Genomic DNA, 20,449 nt, shown 5'->3' on the forward strand with positions numbered 1-20,449 from the left:
AAGCTCTGAAGCCCTCCTCTGAAACTCCCTAACCTCCTTCCTCTCCAAATCTGTCCCTCTGGGGGAAGTCCAGAACAGACGAGGGCCCTGGGGCAGCCAGGGCTGGGAGGGGCCCCATCCTCACCCCTGCACTGTGACGTCTTCAGACCGCCCAGGGGACAGGTGACGTCATGGACTGCTGGGGCGCCCCTCTGCCGCGGTCCACCTACTTGCCGCTGGCCCAGCCTCAGCTGCTCCCCACACTCCCACCGCCTTGGGTGAAAGTCCTCAGCCTCACACTAGGCCATCTGCAGCCATGGATGTAAATGTCCCCAGTCCTCCAGAGTCCCAGTCCGACACAGAGGCTCCCAGGGCTGGCTTGAACCCGGGCTCGATCCTAAAGAACAGGACCCTCCAGCGCGAAGCTTCCCGCACGGTGGGCGACAGGCTGCCCGCAAAGACGGACGCGGTGGTTATCGACATGGGCACAGGCACCTGTAAGGTGGGCTTCGCTGGGCAAATCCGGCCCACCTACACCGTGGCCACCATTGTGGGCTGCCAACCCCAGAAACAGGCCACCGCGGGACAGACGTGTCTGCAGACCTTCATCGGCGAAGCTGCCCGCTCGCGCCTGGAGCTGACGCTGGTGCAGCCAATTCGCAGCGGTATCGTGGTGGACTGGGACGCCGCCGAGCTCATCTGGCGCCATATGCTGGAGCACGACCTCGGAGTGGCCACGCAGGACCACCCTCTGCTGTTCTCTGACCCACCCTTCAGCCCAGCCACCAACCGGGAGAAGCTGGTGGAAGTGGCTTTCGAGTCGCTGCGCTCACCCGCCATGTACGTGGCGTCGCAGTCGGTGCTGTCGGTCTACGCCCACGGGCGTGTGAGCGGGCTGGTGGTAGACACTGGCCACGGGGTCTCCTACACGGTGCCCGTCTTCCAGGGATACAACCTGCCGCACGCCGCGGAGCGCCTGGACCTGGCCGGCAACCACCTGACTGCTTTCCTAGCGGAGATGCTGGCGGGTTCGGGATTGCTCCTCGGACAGCAGGACCTGGGCACGGTGGAGAGCATCAAGCATCGCTATTGCTACGTGGCCTCTGACTTCCAGAAGGAGCAAGCCCGTCCGCAGCAGGAATGCAGGCAGCTGCTGAAGCTGCCGGACGGGCGCACGATCACGCTGGGCAAGGAGCTATTCCAGTGTCCAGAGCTGCTGTTCAACCCTCCCGAGATTCCAGGGCTGTCGCCCGTGGGCATTCCCACCATGGCCAAGCAGAGTCTCCGCAAGGTGCCCCTGGAGGGGCGGGCGGACGTGGCCCAGAACGTGCTGCTCTGCGGCGGCTCGTCTCTCTTCCCCGGGTACGAGGGCCGCTTCAGCACCGAGCTGCTGCGCTCTCTGGCCCCGGAGGCCCACGTGGTAGTGGCAGCCCAGCCCACCAGGAACTTCTCCGTGTGGATCGGGGGCTCCATCCTGGCCTCACTGCGAGCCTTCCAGTCCTGCTGGGTCCTGCGGGAGCAGTATGAGGAACAGGGTCCCCACATCGTATACCGCAAATGCTACTGACCAGGGCAGGGGTGGGGAAGGGGGTGGGGAGTAAAGCCTCTGCTACCCAGCCGGCTCTGTCCTGTGGTTGCCCCAGGGCCTGCCCCTTGCACTCATAGATCCCACCCAGACACCTCCACCTAAAGTGCCTCCCTGTGATTTGCCCCCTGAGACACCCCAAATCTGACCCCCTAAACCCACCTTCCTCCAGGTCAATCCCCCCTACACGTCATTATGTTCTAATCCTGTCAACCCACTCTCCCAGGATCTATGTCCACCCCTCCCCCAGGCACCCTCAGGTTGGGATACACACCCCAGCCCACTCTCAGGATATTCTCAGAGCTGTTGATTTGATTTGATTATTTATTTTTGTAGAGATGGGGTCCTGTTCTGTTGCCCAGGCTGGTCTTCCCTCCTGGCCTCAAGTAATCCTCCTGCCTTGGCCTCCCAAAGTGCTGGGACTAAAGGTGTGAGCCACCATGCCTGACTCATCTATTACTTTTGATATAGCCCCCCAAGATTCCCCTGGACATCAAGCCCCCAATCCACTCTCTTGATATGTGTCTCAAGGACCCTCCTCCCAGAATCTGTCCATGAGTGCTCCAATCTCTACTTGCACCCCTCTAACCTACCCCCAATTTCAGATGCCCCTAAATTCCACTTGTCAAGACACCCAGTTAGCAGCACCCCAAATCCACTCTTCATTTGTTTCCTCCAGAATTCCCCACACATGAGGGCTGAACGCCCATATTCCTTACAGAGACCTATGTTCTGACTTTCAAGGTTCTCCCCTAAAATAGCTCACTAAAGGATGCCCTTGGCATCCAAAAGATATCCCCAAGTTCCATCTTCTCCAAAAACCCTCCCCACCCCTGCCTACCATGTGCTCCCAAACCCATTCTCCACTTATACTCCTAAAGTACACATGTTCTGAGGCTCCTCCCAAATCCCTAGAATGGCCCCCCAGTGCTCTAAGACCAACTTCTTGCCCCATGTCTCCCCCAGAAAATACTCTCACATGTTCTGTCTCAAGGAGTCCATTCCTCAGCCCCTCAAATCCTCTCAGGAAGGCATTAGCCTCCCAAATTTGGACTATGCACGACCATCCCATAGTAACTCCACTAGACCCTAAGCTCTCCAACTCCCTCCTCCACACACACCCCAAAGATGTCCTCCCAGAGTCACTGCCTGATGGATTCCCACCCTCAAAACCAGTCCCCAAGACCCATCCTATCACTTGAGATTTGGACACCAACAGGTGGCAGCATTCCTGAGGGATGTCCAGTCCACTATTTCCCTGAAAGCCCAGGTGAGGGGTTCACCTCGACACTGGCTCTCTCTCCCAGCCCCCCACACACACAAGTCTCCAGGGCCTGGGCTTCCTGAGCTGGCCATCCCCATCTCCCTCCTTCTATTCCATTAGTTCATCTCTCAGCTTATTCCTATGACACTGTCCCCAGGGGCTAGGACCCGCTCTGGAGATGCTCTTCAGGGTGAGGAGGCTGGGTGTCCTCCCTACAGGTGCCTAGGTCCCCTCTGGTGGCAGGACACTCTGCCTCCAGCCCCGCCTGAGGAACATCAGGACTCCTGGCCAGCAGTCAGGACATAGTCCCCCCAGTTGATCAATACAATAAGCAGGAACTGTTGGAGCTTAGCTTTGTCGGTGTTGGGCCTCAGCCCAAGGAATCATTGCTTCTCTGCTTCCTTCAGCCAGTCACAACCAAGTCTCACACAGGCCCCTCGGCCTAGCCCAGCCTTTCTCTGCATCTCTGGGTTTTTCATTTGCTCACTTGCTGTGTTTCTCTCTCTCTCTCTCTGAATCATTGTGCATGTCTCCGCCTCTTTCTAACACTTTCTCCACCTCTATCTCTCTCTCATCTCTCTCTCTCCTGCCAACATGGTTCTTAAGCAGTAATTTTCCAGAGCTCATTTGTGGGGGCAGTGAGAAGACCCCCACCTACCCGCTAAGTCTGCCCTCAGACAATCCCCACCCACCCTGGCCCACTGTGTCCTGGAAACTAGACTGTGGCTCCAGGCCCACTCAGGGCTAGTGTGAGGTCTTCACCTTGTTGCGGGGAAGATCCCCAGATCACAAACATGCAGAGTTGGACCTAGCACCCCATTTCCCCAGCCCTTGGCCCCCTTGGCTGCAGGGAACCTCAACCTGTGGAATGGGCAACAACCCTCCCAAGGCATTGAGGAAACGCCACTTCTTCTTCCCACCAGGGGGCAGCATCTCCAAGCTCAAGGTGGGGACGGCTGCATCGAATTTGGAACCACCCAGACCTCAAGGGAGATCCACCCCAGTCCCCCCAGGGCCAGCCACATGCACACAGAAACTGTGTGAGATAGGTTGAGTCTCAGATGCCACAGAAAGTGAAGGGAATGCAGAAAAACCCCAATCCTCACCCCCAGACTCCTAGGAAACCCAAAAGACCCTCATTTAAACCAGACGAAGTTTCCCCCCAGTTCCAAACCTTCCTTGGTGCATAAATTTCCTTCACAACCCTCTGGATATGTGTCCACTTACACACTCCCAGTGATGGGGTCCTCACTACCTAAAGGCTATCGTTAGAAATCTCACCTCCTTCTATGAGTCATAGATAAGCCTCTTTTCACCACTCACCCCCAACCACAACCAACAAGAACACAAAAGACCCTGACTCTCTCCACCATTCCCATACACACCCCTAAAGTCTGCTGTCTGCCAAGCCGTGCCCCTTATTTCTTCCATTTCTGGCTTAAATCATTCACGCATTCATTGAATAAACATTCATGGATTACCCATTATGTGCCTGGCACTGTGCTGAAATCCAAGGAAATCACAGCAAACAAGACATGGGATCTCTGCCCACCATGCCCTTGAAGGCTCTGGCCAGGGAAGGTAAATTGGTCACTTCCCTTTTGTGAACTTATTTCTTCCATCAATATCCAACTGTTCCTATCTGTTTCATTCACTGACCCACAATGCCTTTCCTTCTAAATGTCCCCCAAACTGTCCACCTTTCTCTGTTTTTCCAATACCAAACCCAGATTCATCTCTTACCTGGATGATAAATCGCAGGAGACTCCTTGTTGTCCCAGGAACCCTCTCAGAGGACCCTTGCAGGGGGCTTTTACAAAACATAGCTCAAAACATATACTTCCCACTCCTGGTGGCTTTTCATCACATGCAAACAAAACCAAGTGCTTCCTATGGCCCTGAATCATCAGCCAATCTCTTTACCAGGGGTCTCCAACCCACAGTCCATGAGTTGCATGCATTTTGTGTGAGGAATTTTTTGCTTATCTGTGGTGGCAGATATTGAGAAAATTGTGCATGGACCTTTTCTTGCTCATCAGCTTTTGTTACTGTTTGTGTATTTAATGTGTGGCCCAAGACTGCTCTCCTTCCAATCATCACTGCAGTGATGATGTCACTGCACTCTACTGGGGGCAACAGAGTGAGACTCTGTCTCAAAAACAAAAGAAGAGCGTAGGACACAGACACCCACCAGAGGGTGACCACACACAGACAGGGAGAGCAGACCACCTGCAAGCCAGGGGTACGGCCCCACAAGAAACCAACCCTCCTGACACCATAAACATGGCTTCCAGCCTCCAGAACCATGAAATAATAAATTCTTGTTTCTAAGCACTTTGTTAAGACAGCCTGAGTAAACTGATGCAGATTTTGGTGCCAGGAATGGTTCTGAAAGTAGTTATAAATTCCAGCTACAGCCACATGACTAGGTACAAATATGAGGACTGAAGTTTTACCAGTATTTCTTCCTTAATTTGTTATAAATATAGTTGTGTGTGTGGATGGCCAAAATACCTTTGTTTTCTTCCCTCCCTTATCCCCCTATCATGTAACATGAGATTCATTAACTTCATCTCATAGCATTTAAGTATTATTAACATTACATCACACTACTTAAGAACATTACACTACATTGAAGAGTCAATATCACCCAAGCACTTTGCATCCCCTTCTGAAGAATTAGTGTGTTTCCACAATACATGGGATAGTTGTATCACATTAGTGGAAATGTGACCTCATCATTATCTTTATTTGAAGATTAAGCATGGTTTAAGGAGATACATATAGGTGCCCAGCTGACAAGGGGTGGACATGTGCTGATCAATTTTATGTGTCAATTTGGCTTGGCTACCATACCTAGATGTTTGGTCAAACATTATTCTAGACATTTCTGTGAAGGCACTTTTTAGATACATTTAAGTCAGTGGACTTTGAGTAAAGTACATTACCTTCCATAATGGTGGTTGCATTCACTCAATCATCTGAAGGCCATAGTAGAACTAGAAAGAAGAAGGAATTCTGCCAGAAGCTGCCTTTAGACTCAAACTGTAGTTCTTCCCCAGGTCTCCAGCCTACCAACCTACCCTGCAGATTTTGAACTTGTCAACTTCCACAATTATATGAGCCAATTCCTTCTTTCTCTCCCCCCCACCCCACGACCCCTTTTTCCTCTCTCTCTTACTCCATAGACAGCCTATTGGATCTGGATCTGTTTCTACATGCCACCTCCTTTCTACCTCAGGACCTTTGCATATGCTAAGGGGCTTCTTCCCACTTGCCTTAATTAAAGGTAGCCCCATTTCTCAGTATGGCTCAAACCAAAATGCCATAAAAGGAATATTCAAAACAGTTGTCATCATGTAAACATCAAAAAAAATCTGCAAGGTAAAAATCACCCCCACACAAAGTCTAATGACAATTTTAATACATAACAGATAACTTTTAAAGACATGTGACAAATGGCAAAAGCTATTTGTAACTCATAACACAAAGAGATGTCTGCCATATATAAAGCACTCTCAGAAAGAATCAGTAAGAAAAGTTAGCAAAGGAGATGAACATGGAGCTCACAGCAAAAGAAAATCTGATGGTTCTTAGACATAGGAGGAGTCATTTGATTTCCTAAGGGAAATGAACATTATAACTACACTACAATGGCTTGGAGCCTGTAGCTCAAGCAGCTAAGGCACCAGCCACATACACTGGAGCTAGTGGGTTCGAATCCAGTCCGGGCCTGCCAAACAACAATGACAACTACAACCAAAAAATAGCTGTTGTGGTGGGCACCTGTAGTCCCAGCTACTTGGGAGGCAGAGGCAGGAGAATCGCTTGAGCCCAGGAGTTGGCGGTTGCTGTGAGCTCTGATGCCATAGCACTCTACCCAGGGCGACAGCATGAGGCTCTGTCTCAAAAGAAAAAAGAAAAAAGGGCAGCACCTGTGGCTCAAGGAGTAGGGTGCCGGTCCCATACGCCGGAGGTGGTGGGTTCAAACCCAGCCCCGGCCAAAAAAAAAAAAGAAAAAAGAAAAAAAACTACACTACAATATCATTTTCAAATCATCAGACTTGCAAAGATCAAAAGGTCTGATAACACCTACTGTTGGTAAGGTTCTGGGGAAACTGGCACTCTTTCACCTTGACAGTGAGAGAGGAAATTGATACAACCCCAAGCAAGGCTTGTTGCAGTATCTATTGAAATGACGGATGCACACACCTGGCCCTGCAATGGCACTTCCAAGAATTTCTCCTGCAGATACAATCAATTCGTTTGCTTGTATGACATCAATGCAATTATCCATTACGCATGGCAGAACTTTCTGGCAGCAAAGTGTTGGAAACAGGCTATATAACCATCCATACAGACTGGTTGTTAAAATTGCACTCCAACCCAAAAGAAATACTATGTAGCTGTAACAATGAACCTGCAGGCTTTGTTTACTGACATGGAGTAACTTTCAAGAATATAGTAACAGAAAAGGAAAGGAAAAACCCTAGAACAATACTTTATCATCAATGTGGAAAGAGGAGTAAATGGCTGTGTGGATGTTTGGTTTGAAATTGTCTCTAGAAGCTCACACAAGAAACCTGAACAGTAGCTGCTCCTAAATCAGTGTTTCTCAACCTTTATTTCATTATTTCTGCCTAAGGGGCCACTTTGAACATTCTTTCCTGAAATGCCACCCAAGGAAGTTTAATATGATGAATATATTGTATGTCTGCACATGTCAACTATATGAAATTTTAACCATGCAGTATTTTTTTGTTTGTTTGATTTTAATTTTGGGGGTTTTTTGAGACAGAGTCTCACTTTGTCACCCCTGGTAGAGTGCCATGGCATCACAGCTCACAGCAACCTCCAACTCTTAGACTTAAGGGATTCTCTTGCCTCAGCCTCCCAAGTAGCTGGGACTACAGGTGCCTGCCACAATGCCCAGCTATTTTTTGGTTGCAGTTGTCATTGTTTCTTAGCAGACCCAGGCCGGGTTCAAACCTGCCACCCTAGGTGTATGTGGCTGGCACCCTACCAAATGAGCTACGGGCACTGCCTAGATATTTTTTTAATATGGATATTTCCTTTAGGTTCCTCCAGCATCCACCCAGGCAGCTCTGTTTTCTTTCCTAATCATCTCTCTTGTTGTGATCACCAGATGTACATTTGATTCCTTGCTAATGCAACCATCCACCTCCACTGTGAGTTCCAGGAGCATAGGGGACACAACCACATTCCCAGTTTCCAGCACAGTGCTCATCGCTCAGTAAACATTTGTTGAATGACTGAATGATCCACAACATTCCAACACTGTGGTGATGAATAAATAAGCCATGAGGTTCAAGTGTTGATTGAATGACTCAGTGAATGAGCCACAGTGTTCAGATAGTTGTTGAATAACTGAGTGAGCCATGGCATTCAAACATGTATTGAGTGGCAGAATGAATGAACCACGACTTTCCGATGTTTATTGAGTGACAAGTGAGTGAAGCAAGAGGGATCCTCCTTTGTGGCCTCCCATACACACATTCACCCTCCTCCAGCATTAGAATCAGAAAGGCCTGTGTGATCTTTGATGAGTGACTCCAGTGTCACCTCTCAATCAGAGCAGTATAGTTCTTTATGTGCACAAGTCAGTAGCCAAGGTTTCAATTTTACTCCAAGGTTTTATGAGGATGAAGCAAGATTGTTCAGGTGCTCTTGGAAGTGTGGAAGAACACATCTCAAATTTCAGCTGCCTTTGAAATGAGTTCACATACTTGGCACAAGGCATAGTGGGTGTCCACCCTGCTGAAGGAACCAGAACATGCAAAGACGACCCCTGATGTCCAGCCACAGACTCACCCTCTCAACAGCCAGCTACCAAGGGCCTGGAAACCTGCCCTCAAGGGTTTGTGCAGGAAGGGAGAGGCTCCCCTGTCCTTTGAGGGATGCAAGGTAGGAAGTATTTGGGGTTATCCCACCAGGCAAATCACAAACCCAGCAAAGATAATGTGAAAGTGAGCAATGCAGGGCTAGCAACAGGGGTAGGGCTTGTCTTCATTTTAAAATTCAAGGCCTTGTTCATCATAGAACTTTTTGCATTACTCCTGAGTTGTTTTTTTTTTTTTGTTTTTTTTTTATTGTTGGGTATTCATTGAGGGTACAATAAGCCAGGTTACACTGATTGCAATTGTTAGGTAAAGTCCCTCTTGCAATCATGTCTTGCCCCCATAAAGTGTGACACACACCAAGGCCCCAGCCCCCTCCCTCCGTCCCTCTTTCTGCTTTTCCTCCCCCCATAACCTTAATTGTCATTAATTGTCCTCATATCAAAATTGAGTACATAGGACTCATGCTTCTCCATTCTTGTGATGCTTTACTAAGAATATGTCTTCCACGTCCATCCAGGTTAATACGAAGGATGTAAAGTCTCCATTTTTTTTAATGGCTGAATAGTATTCCATGGTATACATATACCACAGCTTGTTAATCCATTCCTGGGTTGGTGGGCATTTAGGCTGTTTCCACATTTTGGCGATTGTAAATTGAGCTGCAATAAACAGTCTAGTACAAGTGTCCTTATGATAAAAGGATTTTTTTCCTTCTGGGTAGATGTCCAGTAATGGGATTGCAGGATCAAATGGGAGGTCTAGCTTGAGTGCTTTGAGGTTTCTCCATACTTCCTTCCAGAAAGGTTGTACTAGTTTGCAGTCCCACCAGCAGTGTAAAAGTGTTCCCTTCTCTCCACATCCACGCCAGCATCTGCAGTTTTGAGATTTTGTGATGTGGGCCATTCTCACTGGGGTTAGATGATATCTCAGGGTTGTTTTGATTTGCATTTCTCTAATATATAGAGATGATGAACATTTTTTCCTGTGTTTGTTAGCCATTCATCTGTCATCTTTAGAGAAGGTTCTATTCATGTCTCCTGCCCATTGTTATATGGGATTATTGGCTTTTTTCATGTGGATTAATTTGAGTTCTCTCTAGATCCTCGTTATCAAGCTTTTGTCTGATTGAAAATATGCAAATATCCTTTCCCATTGTGTAGGTTGTCTCTTTGCTTTGGTTATTGTCTCCTTAGCTGTACAGAAGCTTTTCAGTTTAATGAAGTCCCATTTGTTTATTTTTGTTGTTGTTGCAATTGCCATAACAGTCTTTCTCATGAAGTCTTTCCCCAGTCCAATATCTTCCAGTGTTTTTCCTATGCTTTCTTTGAGGATTTTTATTGTTTCATGCCTTAAATTTAAGTCCTTTATCCATTTTGAATCAATTTTTGTAAGTGGGGAAAGGCGTGGGTCCAGTTTCAGTTTTTTACATGTAGACATCCAGTTCTCTCAACACCATTTATTGAATAGGGGGTCTTTCCCCCAACGTATGTTCTTGTTTGGTTTATCGAAGATTAGGTGGTTGTAAGATGTTAGTTTCATTTCTTGATTTTCAATTTGGTTCCAAGTGTATACATCTCTGTTTTTGTGCCAGTACCATGCTGTCTTGACCACTATGGCTTTGTAGTACAGACTAAAATCTGGTATACTGATGCCCCCAGCTTTATTTTCATTACTAAGAACTGCCTTAGCTATATGGGGTTTTTTCCAGTTCCATACAAAACGCAGAATCATTTTCTCCAAATCTTGAAAGTACGATGTTGGTATTTTGATAGGAATGGCATTGAATAGGTAGATTGCTTTGGGAAGTATAGACATTTTAACAATGTTGATTCTTCCCATCCATGAGCATGGTATGTTCTTCCATTTGTTAATATCCTCTGCTATTTCCTTTCTGAGGATTTCATAATTTTCTTTATAGAGGTCCTTCACCTCCTTCGTTAGGTATATTCCTAGGTATTTCATTTTCTTTGAAACTATGGTGAAGGGAGTTGTGTCCTTAATTAGCTTCTTATCTTGACTGTTATTGGTGTATACAAAGGCTACTGACTTGTGGACATTGATTTTATATCCTGAAACATTACTGTATTTTTTGATGACTTCTAGGAGTCTTGTGGTTGAGTCTTTGGGGTTCTCTAAGTATAAGATCCTGTCGTCAGCAAAGAGGGAGAGTTTGACCTCCTCTGCTCCCATTTGGATTCCCTTTATTTCCTTGTCTTGCCTAATTGTATTGGCTAGAACTTCTAGCACTATTTTGAATAGTAAAGGTGACAGAGGACAACCTTGTCTGGTTCCAGTTCTAAGAGGAAAAGCTTTCAATTTTACTCCATTCGGTAAAATATTAGCTGTGGGTTTGTCATAGATAGCTTCAATCAGTTTTAGAAATGTGCCACCTATGCCTATACTCTTCAGTGTTCTAATTAGAAAAGGATACTGGATTTTATCAAATGCTTTTTCTGCATCTATTGAGAGGATCATGTGACCTTTATTTTTGCCTCTGTTAATATGGTGGATAACGTTTATGGACTTGCGTATGTTAAACCAGCCTTGCATCCCTGGGATGAAACCTACTTGATCATGATGTATGACTTTTTTGATGATAAGCTGTAATCTATTGGCTAGGATTTTGTTGAGAATTTTTGCATCTATATTCATGAGTCAGATTGGTCTGAAATTCTCCTTTTTGTTTGGGTCTTTTCCTGGTTTTGGTATCAGGGTGATGTTTGCTTCATAGAATGTGTTGGGGTAGATTCCTTCTTCCTCAATTTTTTGGAATAATTTCTGCAGTACAGGAATAAGCTCTTCCTTGAAGGTTTGATAGAATTCTGGTGTGAAGCCATCTGGACCAGGGCATTTTTTAATTGGAAGATTTTTTTATTGTTTCTTTGATCTCAGTGCTTGAAATTGGTCTGTTCAGGAGCTCTATTTCTTCCTGGCTAAGTCTAGGGAGAGGGTGTGATTTCAAATATTGATCCATTTCCTTCACATTGTCAAATTTCTGGGCATAGAGTTTCTTGTAGTATTCAGAGATGATCTCTTGTATCTCTGTGGGATCAGTTGTTATTTCCCTTTTATCATTTCTGATTGAGGTTACTAGAGATTTTACTTTTCTATTCCTCATAAGTCTGGCCAATGGTTTATCTATTTTATTTATTTTTTCAAAAAACGAACTCCTTGTTTCATTAATTTTCTGAATGATTCTTTTGTTTTCAATTTCATTGATCTCTGATTTGATTTTGGATATTTCTTTTCTTCTACTGAGTTTAGGCTTAGATTGTTCTTCTTTTTCCAATTCCATAAGATGGCTTGTGAGATTGTTGATGTGCTCTCTTTCTGTTTTTCAAATGTAGGCATCTAAAGTGATGAATTTTCCTCTCCAAACTGCTTTTGCAGTATCCCACAGGTTTTTTTTTTTTTTTTTTGGCCGGGGCTGGGTTTGAACACGCCACCTCTGGCATATGGGACCAGCGCCCTACTCCTTGAGCCACAGGCGCTGCCCATATCCCACAGGTTTTGGTAGCTTGTGTCTTCATTGTTGTTATGCCCAAGGAAGTTAATGATTTCCTGTTTTATTTCTTCCTGCACCCATCTGTTATTCAACAGAAGATTGTTTAATTCCCATGCCTTTGTGTGGGGTTGAGCGTTTTTGTTAGAGTTGAGTTCCACCTTTAGTGCCTTATGGTCTGAGAAGATACAAGGTAAAATTTCAATTCTTTTGATTCTGTTGATATGTGTTTTGTGTCCCAGGATATGATCAATTTTGGAGAATGTTCCATGGGGTGATGAGAAAAATGTATATTCTTTATCTTTGGGATGGAGTGTTCTTTATGCATCTATCAAGCACAGTTGTTCTAGGGTCTCATTTAAATCTCTTATATCTTTGTTTAATTTATGTTTAGAGGATCTGTCCAGCTCTGTAAGAGGAATGTTAAAGTCCCCTGTTATTATGGTATTATCAGATATCATATTGCTCAGACTAAGGTCTGTTTCAAGAATCTGGGAGCATTTAAATTGGGTGCATAAATATTTAGAATTGAAACATCTTCTTCTTGTATTTTTCCCTTGACCAATATAAAGTGACCATCTTTCTCTTTTTTGACTTTAGTTGCTTTTTAATCCACATGAATCTGAGAATAAGATTGCAACTCCTCTTTTCTTCTGAATGCCATTTGCCTGAAAAATTGTCTTCCAACCCTTGACTTGGAGCTTTAATTTGTCTTTTGAAGCCAGATGTGTTTCTTATAGACAGCAAATGAATGGCTTGTGTTTTTTAATTCAGTCAGCCAATCTATGTCTCTTCAGTGGGGAATTCAAGCCATTAACATTTATTGAGATAATCGATAAGTGTGGTAGTATTCTATTCGTCTTATTTTGTGAGAGTTCATTGCTTAGTTTTATCTTTTGCATCAGTGTGGAGGTTAAGTTCTGGCCTTTAATTTCTGAGTTCTTACTTTGCTGCTGATCCATTGTGGTGGTCAGTGTGCAGAACAGGTTGAAGTATTTCCTGTAGAGCTGGTCTTATTGTGGCGAATTTCCTCAGTGTTTGTATATCCGTAAATGATTTGATTTCTCCATCAATTTTGAAGCTTAGCTTAGCAGGGTACAGAATTCTGGGCTGGAAATTGTGCTGTTTAAGTAGATTAAAAGCAGATGACCATTGTCTTCTTGCTTGAAAAGTTTCATTAGAGAAGTCTGCGGTCACTCTGATGGATTTGCCCCTGTAGGTCAACTGGCACTTACTCCTGGCAGCTTGCAGAATCTTTTCTTTTGTCTTGACTTGGGACAGGTTCATCACGATGTGTCTTGGAGAACCTCGGTTAGAGTTGAGGCAACCTAGGGTCTGATAGCCCTCTGAAACCAGTGTGTCAGAATCTTTGGTGATATTTGGGAATTTTTCTTTTATAATATTCTCTAGTATGGCTTCCATTCCTCTGGGGCATTCTTCTTCCCCTTCTGGGATTCCTATAACTCATATGTTGGAACGCTTCATAAAGTCCCATAATTCTGACAGTGAACGTTCTGCTTTCTCTCTCTTCTTTTCTGCCTCTTTTACTATCTGAGTTATCTCAAGAACTTTGTCTTCTACCTCTGAAATTCTTTCTTCTGCATGGTCTAACCTGTTGCTGATACTTTCCATTGCATCTTTAAGTTCCCTGATTGACTATTTCAGTTCCTTCAGCTCTGCTATATCCTCTTTATATTCTTCATATCGTTCATCTCTTATTTGATTCTGGTTTTGGATTTCCTTTTGGTTATTTTCCACTTTATTAGCAGTTTCCTTCATTGTTTCCATCATTTTTTTCATTGTTTTCATCATGTGTATTCTAAATTCCCTTTCTGTCATTCCTAACATTTCTTTATAGGTGGAATCCTCTGCAGTAGCTACCTCATGGTCCCTTGGTGGGGTTGTTCTGGACTGGTTCTTCATGTTGCCTGGAGTTTTCTGCTGATTCTTCCTCATGAGTGATTTCTTTTATCTGTTTCCTTGCCCTAATTTTCCTTTCACTTCCTCTTGCTCTGTAAGTTCTTGTGCCTGTGGACTAAGGGTTCAGTGAGTCCTTATGGTACAGGACCAGCAGGGTGAGAAGGTTGAAGAGCAAGAAAGAGATGAAAGAAAGGAGGACCGAGTGAAAAGAAAAAAAATAGAGAAAGCAGAGAGGGTGGGTAAAAGGAATATTGACAAAAAGAAGAGAGGCACAGAAAGAGGGAGACAGAGCAACATAGGTGTACAGTAGGGTACTTTGACACAACCTTAAAAAAAAAAAAACACCTTCTGGGGGTGCCCAGTTGGGTGGTTCCCTTGAGGTCAGCAGCTCTTTGCTAACCTGATCAGACACAGTACCCCACCTCCATCAAGTAGAGATGAAAGACAAAAATACTGTAAATCAAACCAAAACAAGCAAACAGAAAACTTTACAGGATAAAATTGGGTGAAAAACCAAATAATAGCAGTAGAAACACTAGCAAAAATGAAGTTCTAGTTATTGAAAAAGGCAGCAATGGGAAATTATAATTAAACTAGAAAAATTGAGAAAGAAAAAAGATCTGTACGGAAAAGTTTGAAATTAAAAAACAGAACAACATCAACAACATCAAAATAAACAAAAAAAAACCACAACCAAAAACAAAGCGGTATGTATATGTTGTTGAATATTGTCTGGGCAACACGTGGTCTTCTGGGGTATGAGATGTTAATCACAGTTCTGATACGACTGGAAGCTGCTGATTTCTCAAACCCCAGCAGATAGACACCCTAAATCTCTCTTCAGCCCACTTAAAAGGCACTTTGAACTTGTAAACTTGCTGAGCAGAAGCTTTCCCAGGAAAGTGGTTGTCACTGGAATCACTGCTCTCACTCTGCCCCTGAGGATTAGGGCTGCAAGGCGGCTCAGACCCCACCCTTAGGCTACTCAGTCTCTAGGTTACCAGCTCCCACCCGACTCTAGCTCTGCGACCCTGAGGGCGGAGCTTGCCTGGGAAGCTCATTCACAATGGCTCCCTGTGGCCCACAGCCAAACACTAATAGCTCCGTCTGGTTCAGTGGCTCTGACCGGGGCCCTAGATAACAGCCAAAGTTCTCCACACTCCCGCTCAGGCTCTCCCCAAGGCAGCTCAACTGAGTGCCAAGTCCAAAGGCACCAAAACAGTTCACAGGTAAGGCCTTTCTGGTTTGCAGTCTCACTGCTACTGAACTTACAGTTGCGGGCGGGTTTAGACTGATTGAACACACGTGACCACTTGCTGGTTTTCCAATGTTTTAGTCCTCCTCTTGGGGTCCAGAAGTCTCTCGCTGACTCCCTGTATGAGGATACAGGGGTGATGATAGGCAGATCCCACCAGCCAGAGATTCCTAGACTCCTATCTCCCCAGATTCACGGTGCCCAGATGCAAGGAAGCTGTTACTCGGCCGCCATCTTGTTCTCCCTACTCTTGAGTTTTTAAATATTGCATTGATTCTAGGAGCAGGAGGGAGAGAAGAATAAAAAGTAACTCTAGTGGGTAGGGATTTCTTTTTGGAATGATGAAACTGCTCTGGAATTAAATAGAGGTGATGTTTACACAACCTTGCTACTGTACTAAATACCACTAAATTTTACACTCTAAAAGGGTAAATTGTATGGTAGGAGAAATAATTGCAATTTAGAATATTGCATTGGAAAAGCAAAGTTTACCCATAGTTAGCCCTCAAATAAACTCACATGTAACATAAAATAAAACCTGGATGGTGCCTGTGGCTCAAAGTAGGGCCCCGGCCCCATATACCAGAAGTGGCAGGTTCAAACCTGGCCCTAGCCAAAAACTGAAAAAAAAAATAATTAATTAATTAATTTAATTAAATAAAACCTGTTATGGAGAGGGAAGGAAGGAAGGGAAGGAGGAAGGTAGGAAGACCATCGCTCACTGAGTTTTGTTTTGTTTTTTTTTTTGTTTCTGGCCGGGGCTGGGTTTGAACCCACCACCTCTGGCATATGGGGCTGGCACCCTACTCCTTTGAGCCATAGGCACCACTCAGCTCACTGAGATTTTTGATGACCCCTTAAATTTTGCTCACGTGATGGGTAAACCTCACTCCCCTCACCCTAATCCCAGCCCTGCAGAGGAAGACACCAAGCAAGTGGACTTGAAAGTCTTGGTCAAGGAGCTGAGCCAGACAGAAGCTGGCATGTGGCTGGCCAGGTAGACTTTATGAAGAGGCAAAGCCAGAGGGCTGGCTTCCCAGGGAACCCAGGAAATCAGCCCACCCCCACCTGCAGCAGGGAACCTCCAACTCCTGGGCCCACCCCGCCCATGCCACTGGCCCAGGAATGGGAGAGACCTGGCAAACTCCTCACCCCAGCACAAGAGAAGGTGGCTTTGGAGCTGAGGAATGAACATGGAAAAGAAAAGGCATTTAAAGAAGCAGGAGAAAGCATTCCAGGCACAGAGAACAGCAAGTGCAAGGACGAAGGTGGGAAAGACCTCCCAGAACAGGAAGGACCGCAAGAACAGCGATGCCAGTGCAGTAGTAACAAGGGGGATGGTCATGTTAGGGAACGTAGGTCAGGGCTTCAAGCCTCAGTTTCCCCATCTGTTAATGGGGATCTTAATAGAGAAGACTTTTTCAGAGAGTCAAACAAAATCCAGGACAAATCACCAGCAGTTACTGGGGCATCTGAGAAATGAATGCCCATGTGTCAAAGGGGACAGATCTTTGGAAGTCTTAGTAATTGCAGGACAAGTTTAAGCCTCCAGGTCTTGTGTGGCCCCTCCTCCCAATGTCACCAGCCCATCTCCAACTCTTCCTATTTACCTGAGCCCACGACATGCTGCCTTGGGGACTGTTCCTGGCCACTACCTCACGGACCACCCTCCCACTTCAGCCAGCCCTTCACCCTTCCAGAATCCCCCACATGGACTCAACACTCATGCTTCCCATGCTTGTTAGAAATGCTTATTTAGCGGAAGGAAACTTTATAAAGAAAAAGAGAGAAACTTCTGTGGTGGAGGGGATTTCCATGATTCTACCTCATGAGCAGCTTTCCCTGCCTTTCCCTTCCTATCTCAGAAATGCTCAGAGACAGAGATGGGATGAGCACCCTAGCTCTGAGGGTGGAGAGTTGGGGCCACTCGTGAGGAGATGAGCCACAGAGGCACCATTGCTAAACCCCAACCTCAGACAATGAGCCAGCTCTCTTGCACTTGTGTGATGGATTTATTTATTTTCACTCAACCTCACACACCACAGGATGGGGGTGGGAAGGTAGTCACAGCAGAAATATGCTCAGAACCACTTCCATCACCTCCATCTCACTCAGAGAGGAAGCCAAAGTGCACACCTCGGCCCAAAAGGCCCTGCACAACCTGTTCCCATCACCTCCTTGCCCTCCCCTCTTCCCGCTCTCCCCCTCACTCCCTCTGCTCCAGTCACACAGGCCTCTTCATTATTCCTCCAACACACCAGGCACACTCCTGCCATAGGGCTTTTTCACAAGCTGTTCTCTCTGCCTAGGAAAAGCTCTTCCCCTGAGACCTGCATGACACCCTCCTTTGTTTCCCCCATGTCTCAGCCAGTCATTTCTGGCTCAGTCATACAAGCTCATGCCTGTAATCCCAGCACTTTGAGAGGCTAAGGTAGGAGGATCACTTGAGGCCAGGAGTTTGAGACCAGCCTGGGCAACACAGAGAGACCCCATCGCTAAAACATTTTGTTTTTTTTGGTTTTTGGCCAGCGCTGGGTTTGAACCTGCTACCTCTGGCATATGGGGCTGGCGCCCTACTCCTTTGAGCCACAGATGCCGCCCAAATCATTTTTATTTTTTTGCATTTTGTTGTTGTTGTTGTTGCTGCTGTTTTTGGCTGGGCTGGGTGTGAACCTGCCACCTCCGGCATATGGGGCCAGCGCCCTACCCCTTTGAGCCACAGGCGCTGCCCCGCTAAAACATTTTTAAAAACCTATCTCAGCAAAACCCTTCCTAATCTCCCTATTTCAATTATTATATTTCACCCTACTTCTTTTTTCTCCATGACACTTATCACCTCTACTCCTACTCTATATTTTTCTTATTTATTTTTTTATCTTTCTCCTCTACTAGTCTGTCAGGACTACGGAGGCAGAAACTACATCTATTCTGTTCATTACTCTTTCCCCAGTGCCTGACTATCTTTGTGACCCTGAGAAATGGAAAGATTCTTAAACAAGACAAAACTCCAAAAGAGTTTTGGAAATCTGGCTATATCCAATTTTCAAACTTTTGTACAACAAAACACACTATGAATAAAATGAAAAGACAAGTCAGATGAGATGTTTATGATCAATAAAGATTTGCTAAATGAGTAAAAGAATAAAAAGTGAGTGAATCCTAACACTTGGGGAGGAAAAGGTGGGAGGATCACTTGAGCTCAGCAGTTCAAGACCAGCCTGAGCAACAGTGAGGTCCCGTCGCTATTAAAAAATAGAAAAACTAGCCGGGCATTGTGGTGGGTGCCTGTAGCTCTAGCTGCCTGGGAGGCTGAGGCAGGAGGATCCCTTTTATTTGGGAGTTTGAGATTGCTATGAGCTAGGCTGATGCCATGAAACTGTAGCCTGCCTGGGGCAACAGAGTGTGACTCAAAAAAAAAGTGAATACATATACATTTATTACGGTTGAGCAGTAAGTTTATCCCTGAGCTCCTTGGTACACAAAACAAAAAGGGAAACAGGATTAGTTACATTCTCCACAGAGATAAGATAGTCCAGTTCTCAGGGAAGCAAGTTACATGCTTCTTCTCATTTAATCTTCACAAGAAATTTCTAGGGCTTGGGTCCTTTTTTTTTAGAGACAGAGTCTCACTATGTTGTCCTCAGTAGTGTGCTGTGGTGTCACAGCTCACAGCAACCTCCAGCTCTCGGACCTAGGCGATTCTCTTGCCTCAGCCTCCCGAGCAGCTGGGACTACAGATGCCGGCCACAACACCCAGCTATTTTTGTTGCAGTTGCCATTGCTGTTTTAGCTGGCCAGAGCCGGGTTTGAACCTGCCACCCTTGGTGTATGGGGCTGGCGCCCTACCCACTGAGCCACAGGCGCCACCCAGGATTGGGTACGTTTAGAGATAAGCATTTATAAATATGTAAGGGAGGTTTAGTTGCATAAGTGAAACCACCCAGCCCAGATTGGATGCTTGGTCTGCCCAGTGCCCAAACTGACCTGCGAACCACTAAGCCAACTTTTCCCAAACTGGTCTAATAAAAGAATCACCTGGGTGCTATTGAAAATATAGATTCCCAGGACTGTCTCCTGAAAGTCTAATTCAATATGTCTGTAATTAAGCAAGCACCCATAGGTGATTCTTGTGATCCATGAAGTTTGAGTAATGGAACTTCATGCCACAAAGAGAGAAAGAGAGAGAGAAAGACACAAACCAAATACCTAAATGTGAAAAGCAAAACTTTGCAATATTTAGAAAAGAATTTAAGAGACTATGACCTTGAGACAAAGAAAGATTCTTCAACAAGTCAAAAATGTACAACCATGGGGCAGCGCCTGTGGGTAGGGTGCCAACCCCATATGCCGGAGGTGGCAGGTTCAAACCCAGCCCCGGCAAAAAAAGAAAAAAAAAAAAAAACCTGCAAAAAAAAAAAATGTACAACCATAAGAGAAAGAAATTGACAAATGTGGCTAGGTCCAATTTTCTTTTTTTTTTTATTTTTTTTTTTGTAGAGACAGAGTCTCACTTTACCGCCTTCAGTAGAGTGCCATGATGTCACAGGACTCACAGCAACCTCTAGCTCTTGGGCTTCCATGATTCTCCTGCCTCAGCCTCCCAAGCAGCTGGGACTACAGGCGCCCACCACAATGCCCAGCTATTTTTTGGTTGCAGTTCAGCCGGGGCTGGGTTTGAACCCACCACCCTTGGGCTAGGTCCAATTTTCATACCTTTGTACAACAAAACATCTTGTGAATAAAATGAAGACAAATCAGATGAGAAGTTTGTGATGTTCCTACATGACAAACATATGTATCTGGAATATAGAGTTCTGAGAAATCAAGAAGAAAAAGATGTATATCCCCACAGAATGGGAAATTCATGAAAAGGGAAACCTAAGTGGCCAAAGAATCTTGGCAAAGATGCTCAACAGATGACTATGGGTTAAAATCATTTTACATCCACCTAATTGGCAAAAAAATCAGTTAAATCTGAGTGTTGGCAAGTATGTGGAGAACACAAGTTTCCTTTGTCTGGGGGTGGAGGGGTGTGAATTGGTAATACCACTCTGCATAACACTTTGGAAATATCAAATTTGGA

The 20,449-nt window shown here is 45.4% G+C and overlaps 1 protein-coding gene across 1 annotated transcript; it reads left to right on the forward strand.

Moving 5' to 3' along the window:
* The first annotated feature begins 295 nt into the window (after positions 1-295).
* On the forward strand, positions 296-1,592 carry ACTL9 (actin like 9). The gene has a single exon (XM_053585614.1). It carries the CDS (start codon positions 296-298, stop codon positions 1,544-1,546), a length of 1,251 nt encoding a protein of 416 aa, XP_053441589.1. The 3' UTR covers positions 1,547-1,592.
* The last annotated feature ends 18,857 nt before the right edge of the window (positions 1,593-20,449 follow it).

This window comes from Nycticebus coucang, chromosome 3, assembly GCF_027406575.1.
Source record: "Nycticebus coucang isolate mNycCou1 chromosome 3, mNycCou1.pri, whole genome shotgun sequence".
Classification (NCBI taxonomy): Eukaryota; Metazoa; Chordata; class Mammalia; order Primates; family Lorisidae; genus Nycticebus; species Nycticebus coucang.

Coding starts and splice junctions, on each gene's coding strand:
- ACTL9 (XM_053585614.1), top strand. CDS start 296: ATGGATGTAAATGTCCCCAGTCCTCCAGAGTCCCAGTCCGACACAGAG.